Source organism: Anser cygnoides, chromosome 25 (assembly GCF_040182565.1).
Source record: "Anser cygnoides isolate HZ-2024a breed goose chromosome 25, Taihu_goose_T2T_genome, whole genome shotgun sequence".
Lineage (NCBI taxonomy): Eukaryota > Metazoa > Chordata > Aves > Anseriformes > Anatidae > Anser > Anser cygnoides.
This window is the reverse complement of record NC_089897.1, coordinates 6312886-6320869: the sequence shown is the minus strand read 5'-3', so window position 1 is coordinate 6320869 and position 7984 is coordinate 6312886. Positions and strand designations below refer to the sequence as shown.

Genomic DNA, 7984 nt, shown 5'->3' with positions numbered 1-7984 from the left:
CTTCGGGCTGTCCTTACTGGCCCTGGTCCGTGCCCCTTGTGCCCCCCCAGGCAGGCCCCAGGACTCGACACCAACACTCTAAATGTTTTCTCTAAATGTTTATTCGGGGAAAGAAAGTTGTGTGTGTCTGCACACCACCCAGCTTGGGGGCCAGGTGAGAGCAGTCAAAGGCAATTGGTTTTCTTTGGCTGTATCAAAAACTGATTAAAACAAAATTGGTCCATGGTCCCACGCTGCGGGGGGGGGTCTCTGCCCTGTGGTCTGGGTCAGGCTCGCGGCTGGCAGCCACAGTCACCTCTCCCCTGCCACAGGGACCCCGGGCAGGCCCCGTCCCCAGCGCACAGCCTGGGCTCTGGCCCAGCGCTCGGCTCCGCAGGGATGCGTGGGGTGGCCGGGGGGTACCCACGGGGTGCCAGGGGACACGGTGCGGGGGGAGGAGGAGGCTGCTGCAGCCAGGGGTGAGGTCAGGGTTGCTGGAGCTCCGCGGGGCTGTTCCTGCTGAGGGGGGTTTCCTGCGGGGAAGACCCACGGGTCAGGAGCATGGGGCAGCTCCTGAAGGAGGGCCCGCGCAGAGCCCGGGGTTACCTGGCTGCTAAGTGCTGAGGTGCAGAGAGTTGAGGTGGGCCGCGAGGCTGTCCTCCTCGGGGGTCTCCTCCTCGTAGGGGTAACCTGTGTAGCCGCCCTCCTCCTTGCAGTACCTGAGGAACCTGGTGGGCACAGCAAGGGGTGAGCACGGCCACGCGCCCTGCCCCGGCCCTGAGCAGCGGTGGCAGGGGGCAGCCAGGCGAGGCTCACCTGTGCCAGTGGGGGTCCTTGCTGAGGACAGCCGGGTTGCCCACCACTATTAACAGAGCCTTGGCCCTGGTGATGGCCACGTTGAGTCTCTGGACAAGGGAACAAGAGCGAGGGCTTCACCCTGCAGCAGCACCTCCCGGTACCGGGCTCCAGGGCCACGTCCTGCACCTGCAGCAGCTCCGCCTGGCCGCAGGCAGCGGGGAGCCGAGGGGGCTGCTCGGGGAGCGCCGTACCTTGGGGTTCTTGAGGAAGCCCAGCTTGAAGGTCTGGTCGAGTTGGAAGTACTCACTGCAGCTGCGCACGGTGGAGATGAGGATGACACGGCGCTCCTGGCCCTGGAACTCCTCCACGGAGCCCACCTGGGGCAGGTGAGGGGTGAGCGGCTGCTGGGGCGACGCTGCCTCCCCCAGCCATACACGGGGCCCCCCCAGGCTGAGCTGCACTTGGGGGGGCTGGGCCCCTCTGTACCTTCAGCTTCCTGATGTCCGGCAGCGCCTTCAGGACGGCGTCGTGGACGGTGATGGCTTTCTGGATTTTCTCCACCTGCAGGGAGGCACGTGTCACACTGCAGCAGCACTTGGGGGGGGGGCTGCACCGCCCCCCGCTGCTGCCTGCCCCTCACCTGCTTCCTGTAGGGAGAGATGATGCCGATCTCCTTGGGCGAGATGGTGGGGCAGCCCCGCTTGCCCTGGCTCTGCAGCAGCTTCTTGAGGTATTGGACCAGGATTTCGATCTCAGCCGTATTGAAGAAAGAAGGGCTCTTGGCTTCTCTCTGGTCTTCCCCACAGACCCCGTGGAAGATGATGGGGAAGCCCTGGGGGCGCAGAGAGTTGGGGTCAGCTGGGCTGCAGCTCGGGGGCTCCTCCCAGCCCCTGCCCTGGTGCCCCCTCACTTTTTTTGGAAGCTCCTCCCAGGCACAGTAGAAGTTGCGAATATCAAACTCGTCACCCTCGCAGGCCTTCAGCTCGCTGTCGTAGAAGAGCTCGTTGGGGATCCTGAGGATGGCCTCGTGGGACCTGGGAGAGGTGGAACAAGCGTGCAGGGGGTGGCCCTAATGCTCTCCCCAGGCACTGTGTGGCCAGGGCCAGGGGTTTGCCCCATCTCCTGCACAGGCTGGGGCACCGCGAGGCTCAGGGGCACCCGTGGGAAGGGGAGCTGGAGCGCGGGGCGCATGCACGCATCCTGCACAGAGCTGTGCGCTGCGACAGCCCCGTCCCAGCCCCACGCTCGCCCTGTCCCCACCTGTAGTTCCAGAGCAGTTTGGTGACGAACTGCGGGTTGTAGCCATCGCTTGACTTCTCGTACAGCACGTTGTGCAGCATCAGCCTCTCCAGCAGCGAGGTGCCTGCGCACAGCCAGACCCGTGGCTCCCCGCCGTGCCGCTCGGGCACCGGCATCGCTCCCACCCCTGCCCTTGCTCACCCAAGCCGTGCTGCGTGGCCAGTGGCGACCTCAGGACGGGACCCAGCTGCTGGGGGTCTCCTGCCAGCACCAGCTGCCCCCCGTTGGGGTTGGTCTCCTGGTCCATGGCAGTCAGGAGGCCTGGGCAGAGGGAGCTCAACGCTGGCTGCGGGGTGGGGAAGCGGGGGGGGGAGCCCAGGGGCAGTGATGCTGACCCGGGAGCCACTCACCAGCGATAGCGACCACGCTCTCCGGCTCTACCGCATGGCCGCACTCATCAATGAAGACGTGGGAGAAATACCCTGGGGGAAAGTTGGCCGATGCCAGCCTGGGGAAAGGCAGCGTGAGGCTGCGTGAGTGGTTCTGCCTGCCTGGCCAGCCTTCCTCCCCTCGCCATCACCCTCCCTGGGGCTGCCCCGCTCTCCCACATCCTTCCCTGTTGCACCCCAGCAGGAAAGCCCCTCACGGCCCAGGCACGAGGCAGCCCCCGGGGTCGGTCGTGGCAACTCTGACCTTCCCGCTGTCACCAGCGTGGTGATGATGATCCGGTAGCGCCCCAGGAACTCCTTGCTGGGGTACACGTAGCAGTTCTGCTCGTCGTCCCAGTTACAGCAGGGCTGGAACAGGGTGTTAGATGGGAGCCCCCTCCCTTGGGGCCGCCAGCCCGGCCATGCCACGAGGGTGCTGGGCAGAGGGGCACGGACCTACCCTGATTTCTGCAGGCACCTCCCGGTAGCTCCTGGAGCTGGCCATGATCCTGTAGATGTAGCGGGGGGCGATGTCTGTGATGAGGCGCTGGCACAGCAGGTCAGCGGCGCTGTTGGAAGGGGCACAGGCCAAGATCCTGGCGTCCTTGAAGCATGCCCACACCTAGATGGGGAGGACGGGGTGAAGGCGCTGAGCCCCACAGTGCTGGCAGCGATGCCGTGAGCTGGTCCTGGGCCCTGGCTGCTCACCTGCTTGATGGCTTCCACCAGGGTGACTGTCTTGCCAGTCCCAGGAGGCCCAAAGATGAGGTATGGGGCCGGCCTGGACATCCCCATCACGATGTGTGTCACGGCTCTGCACTGCTCCTCATTTGCCTGCAGCTTGCAGTCGAACCAGCTGTGGAGGCCAAGGCTGAGCGTGCTGGGTCCCTGTCCCCCCCCGTCCCGTCCCGTCCTGTCCCCACGGGGCAGCTGGCCCCAGGCACAGGGACTCACCGGGGCTGGTAGGTGCCTGTGAAGAGAGACTTGTTGCAGGAGGCAGAGGGGAAGAGGAGGCTGGCCAAGCCATGCTGCATGGACAGGGCTGCAGCCCGGTGCTGGACCTGCAGCGGCAGGCGGCTGAAGGTGAAGGTCACGTCGAACTTCAGCTGATTCACAAACTTCTTCATTAGCCTGGGAAGGAGCGGTGTGAGCCGGGCGCAGGGGATGCTGCCCCACGGCCTCCCTCCCCTGCCCTTCCCCACCCACGCCCGGCCTTTGGCGCCGAGCGGGGCTGCCGGGGCCCTTCCAGCCCAGCTGGGAACGGACACCACTCACTTGGAGGAGAAGCCCAGCCTGACCTTCTCCAGCTCCACGTCGTGCACGTAGCCCTTGTACTGGATGAGCGGGGAGCTGTCCCGCTCGCTGCTCAGGCTGACGAAGAGGTGGTCGCCCCTCAGCACGGACGGGCGGTTCTCAGCCACGCCAGGCACCTGCACCAAATGGCCGGCGTGATGCCAGCGTGCTGCCAGGGCCACCCCGAGCCCCTGGGGCTGCCCAGCCGGGTGGACCCCTCCTGCCGCAGCAGCTCTCCCTACTCACGTCAAGGACCAGCAGCTCCCTGTCCTGCACCATGGTCACCTCCTGCATGTCGTAGCGGCGGATGTCCACCTCCATCTGGATCTCCTCCAGGTGCAGCAGCAGCTGGAACTTCTGCTGGTAGTTCCCAGCCTGCAGCGGTGCCTCCAGCAGTGACCTGAGGGCCAGCGCAGGGGATGTCACCGTGCCCCACGTGGCCCTGTAGGATGCAGGGGCAGCAGAGGGGACATGCGCAGTCCGGGGAGGCATTGTCCCTGCCCATCAGCACTCACTGCATCTTAACCCAGCTGGAGGCAGGGTCGGTCTTGGGTCCGAGCTTGATTGTCTCCTTGAGGCTCTTCGGGTACTGGTAGGTGCTCAGTGGGATTTCTTTCTCCAGCTCGTTTTTCAGGGAGCTGGGTGGAGGAGAGAGCGGTGCTGTGGGGACAGCCAGGCTGGGTTCTTCCCAGGGCTGTGACCACCCGTGGCCCTGGCAAGTCACCAGCGCTGTCCCCAACCACCGCCTGGGGACAAAACACCATCACAGACAGCCCAGGTGCTGGAAAGCCGGGTCCCTATGAGCTGAGCCTTGCCCCAGCCAGGTGAAGAGCCAAGGCCCACCGTGTGGGATGGCAGCAGGCAGCCCCACCACGTACCTGCTGGGGGGCACACCCTCCTCGGTGATGACCGTGACGGGGCGCTGGAGGTTGGCCTGGTAAGGCTCAAAGGATGACGAGGGCCCCAGCTCCTTGGCCAGCTGGCTCTGAGCGATGGCAGCAACGGAGCGCCCGATACTGAAGGACTCGCCCAGCTCCTTGGTGAACTCGAACACCACCACGGCACGGAAGAACCCATTGTACTTGGTCAGGCACCGCACCTGGATGGGGTACGTGCCACCTGCGAGGAGGGGAGAGCTGGGGGCCAGCGTCCTGCATCCCCTCCCGGGGCCGTGCACCGAGCAGGGGCTGGGGCTGTACCTGGATGCAGCAGCAGGGGCTGGCCCTGCGTCGCCCCTTGCTCGTCCAGGAAGGAGAACTCCCGCACGCGGCGGAGAGGCTGGCAGCGACGCAGCGTCACGGCCTCCGCGCCCTGGTTCTTCACCTGGACGGTGACCGTCCGGGGCTGGCCACGTGTCACATCGAAGCGGATTTGCCCGTTGGCCCGGTCATGTTCTGAGACGATCTCTACCCCGTGCTTCCCACGGATGAACTCGGCCCTATGGGAAGAGTGGAGTCAGGCTTCCCTGGCTGGGGCAGGGGTACCCAGGTCCCCCTGGGCAGCCACGGGCAGGGTGCCGGGGGTCCTACCACTTCTTGGCACGGCTCAGTGGCACTTGCGGACCGGAGCTGGGCTGCTGGCCTGGGGCAGCGGGTGCAGATGTCTTTACATTCATTCTGGGTCTGCGGTACTGGTCTGCCACCTCCAGTCGCTTCTTCCCCTGCGAGGAGCAGCGAGCATCAGCGTGGCGCCGGGCACAGGCCCTCAGTGCGTGCCTGGGTCCTGCTGGGGGCTGGGGGCTCCTGCAGAGCCCGTCCCTAGGGCTGCGGGAGCTGCTGCACGGCCCCAGCCCAGGCCCTCCCTCACCTTCTTGAAGTGCACAGACTCGCCGTGCACCTGAGCCTGGTGGGTCACCCTCAGGGCATACAAGATGCAAGAGAAACTGGGCATCTTTGTGTCAGTCCTGCACATAAAAGAGAGAGAAGGTTTCCAGTGGGGGGGATAAAGGCTGGGCACTGGGGAGCTGGGAGGTGCGGGGAGGAAGGGGGTGAAGCCGGGCCCCTCACCCCAGACATTCTGCTCTGGGGGACAGAGGGAAAGGGAAAAGGACCGGGGCTTTTCCACCGGCCCCACAAACGTAGCAAATCCTCCATCCCTGCAGGCTGCTCCAGCAGCACCGTGCTGTGCCACGCCACCGCTTCCTGGCCCCCGCCGTCCCTGTCGGTGCACGGGCGGCCCCGTCCCCAGATCCTCGGCAGCCGGGGCTGCCCAGGGGCACCTACGTGGCCGGGGGGGGGCTCCCAGGCTGCGGTGCCCCCCGCAGCTCCTCCCGCAGCGCAGCGCGCCTCCAGCTGAGCCCCGGCCGGGCCCGGCTGTGCCGCTGGGTAACGGCGGGGACGTCGCCCCGGGGCCGGCGGGACCGGGGCCAGCGGGCGAGGAGGGGGCGTGCGGGCGGCGGTGCCCCGGCCGCGCTCGGGGGGGCTGCTGGGGGTCCCTGCGGCCGGGATCGTCCCGGCACGGCTGAGGGGAGGCGGAGGGGCGCGGGGGCACGGGGCCGGTGTCCGGAGCGGCCCCTGCCGTGCCCGGGGGGAGCGGCCGCCCGGCAGAGCCGCCCCGGTTGCTCCCGGAGCCGGGCCCCGGCGCTTTGGGCTTTCTGGCTCCGGGAGCGTCCCCCCCGGGGGCTCGGTAGCGCTCGGGGCTCCGTCCGGCCCGGGGCGGGGGGGACGAGGCGAGCCCCCGGGGGGCCCCGCTGCTCACCTGGCGCGGAACTCGCCGCCGTAGATGGTGCGCAGCGCGTCCCGGCGGCTCTCCTGCTCCCGGCCCGTGTCCCGCAGGAACTGCACGAACTGCTCCCCGCACCGCTTCGCCTCCGCCACGCTGAACCGCGGCATGGCCGAGCCGAGCCGAGCCGTGCCGAGCCGGGACGTGCCGTGCCGAGCCGGGACGTGCCGGGCGGGGGCTGGCTCCGCGGGGAGAAACGAAAGCGAAAGGGGCCGAGCGCCTCCCGGGCCCGCCCGCCCGGGGCCGGGGCCGGGGCCGGGGCTGGGGCCGGGGCCGGGCCGTGGGGGCGCTGCCCCCGCCCGGGGCCGCTCCGCCGCCCCCCGGGCCCTGACCCGACCCCGACCCCGGCCCCGGCCCCGACTCCGGGGCCGCACCGCGGGCCCCGCATCCCCCGCCCGGCCCCGGGGCCGCAGCGGGAGCGGGGAGGGGGGGGGGGGCCGCGGGGCTCGGCCCCCGCCGCAGACGCCGGGACCGGGGGCAGGGGCCGGGGAGCGGCGCTGCCGGGTCCGGGCCGGCCGCTCCCAGCGGTGCGGATGCCCCGGCGGGCAGGGGGGGTGGCAGCCGGTGCCGCTGTCAGGGCTCCCAGGGCAGGAGCAGCCGGAGCCCAGGTGTGTGGCATTGCTCGAGCCAATGATGGGGGGTGAGAGCTCCCAGGGCTCCCGCGGCTGCTCTATAAATAGGGCAGCAGCAGCGCTGGCTGGGTTCTATGTTTGGCTCTGCCTCTGATTTCTCGTGCTGTAGCTCTCCAGCCTGCCTAGTTAAGGATGGGGATCTTCGGCTTGCTTTGGTAAAACAGCTCAGGCCTTGGGACTGCTCGCGGTGCTGCTCGTGCTGTCTGTGGCCAAAGGATGCCGGGGTAAGTCTGCTATTTTCACCTCCTTAGGTCTGGGCGAGTGGCTTTCTGACTCAAGCACTGCTGCTGATATGGCACGCTGCGGAGGCGGCTGCTGGAGTGTGATGGGGTAGGGCTCCCACACAGGCTGTGGGAGGGCGCTGAGGCTTCAAAAACATGGACGTCACTTGGAGAAGTTGCTCGTAAGCCTTTTTGTCACTTTTTGCTGGCAGAATCCTGGAACTTTAAGCTTTGAGCTCACAAATAGCTAGGAAAGCTCTTTCCTTGGGGGGCCGCAGGGTAGCCCTGGGGCTGGCAGGGATGCTCCGTGCTGCGCTGCGCTCAGCTGCCTTGGCTCGGTCGAGCTGCAGTGCCTGCTTGCTGTGCCCGACCTGGGATCAGGCCCTGACTGGTGTATGCTTGAACAGTGAGCCCGGAGGAGTCAGTCTCTAGCTAGCCTTGGGCTCATCTGAAACCTCTGGGCCTGAGCAGAGAACAGCTAACAGCTTTAAAGATTAGAGTGTGTCACTGCTGACAATTGCTTGGCGGCTTGGTCACAGTGAGTTGCAGTGCTGAATTTTGTTTCTCCAAGGAGCTGGGAGGTAGCTGAGACAGGGACGGCTGAGTCTGCTGCGGAGAAGGGTGAGGAGGTAGGTGGGGGAATGAGTTGGCCCTGGAAGTTGGCTAGCTGAAG

At 67.3% G+C, this 7984-nt stretch overlaps 2 protein-coding genes across 5 annotated transcripts in view; one reads left to right on the top strand and one right to left on the bottom strand.

The window, feature by feature from the left end:
• Nucleotides 1-83: 83 nt before the first annotated feature.
• Nucleotides 84-6661, bottom strand: MOV10 (Mov10 RNA helicase). The gene is made up of 22 exons (XM_048071109.2): nucleotides 6435-6661; nucleotides 5544-5640; nucleotides 5267-5397; nucleotides 4937-5175; nucleotides 4616-4856; nucleotides 4253-4375; nucleotides 3984-4137; nucleotides 3720-3874; nucleotides 3399-3575; nucleotides 3153-3300; nucleotides 2905-3066; nucleotides 2710-2813; nucleotides 2427-2524; nucleotides 2218-2337; nucleotides 2038-2140; nucleotides 1688-1811; nucleotides 1418-1609; nucleotides 1264-1338; nucleotides 1029-1154; nucleotides 796-884; nucleotides 586-707; nucleotides 84-512 (listed from the first exon to the last, which is right to left on the bottom strand). Exons 1-21 carry the CDS (start codon nucleotides 6566-6568, stop codon nucleotides 593-595), a joined length of 2907 nt encoding a protein of 968 aa, XP_047927066.2. The 5' UTR covers nucleotides 6569-6661; the 3' UTR covers nucleotides 84-512; nucleotides 586-592.
• A 265-nt stretch (nucleotides 6662-6926) lies between these two features.
• Nucleotides 6927-7984, top strand: part of ST7L (suppression of tumorigenicity 7 like) — a 43400-nt gene continuing 42342 nt past the window's right edge. The window contains exons 1-3 of one of the 4 annotated variants that reach the window (XM_048071024.2): nucleotides 6927-7066; nucleotides 7200-7314; nucleotides 7883-7940. The gene's annotated coding sequence lies outside the window, so the exon portion shown is untranslated. Of the gene's footprint in view, nucleotides 7315-7882; nucleotides 7941-7984 lie in introns of all 4 variants that reach the window. The other 3 variants (XM_048071023.2, XM_013189684.3, XM_013189682.3) reach the window with 3 other exon arrangements.

Excerpts from the sequence above, each read along its gene's own strand:
- MOV10 (XM_048071109.2), bottom strand. The coding sequence starts at position 6,568 with ATGCCGCGGTTCAGCGTGGCGGAGGCGAAGCGGTGCGGGGAGCAGTTC. Across the intron at positions 2,525-2,709 it reads ACGCTGGTGACAGCGGGAAG|GCTGGCATCGGCCAACTTTC; the intron begins GTCAGAGTTGCC and ends GCCTTTCCCCAG. Across the intron at positions 1,812-2,037 it reads AAACTGCTCTGGAACTACAG|GTCCCACGAGGCCATCCTCA; the intron begins GTGGGGACAGGG and ends CACCTCTCCCAG.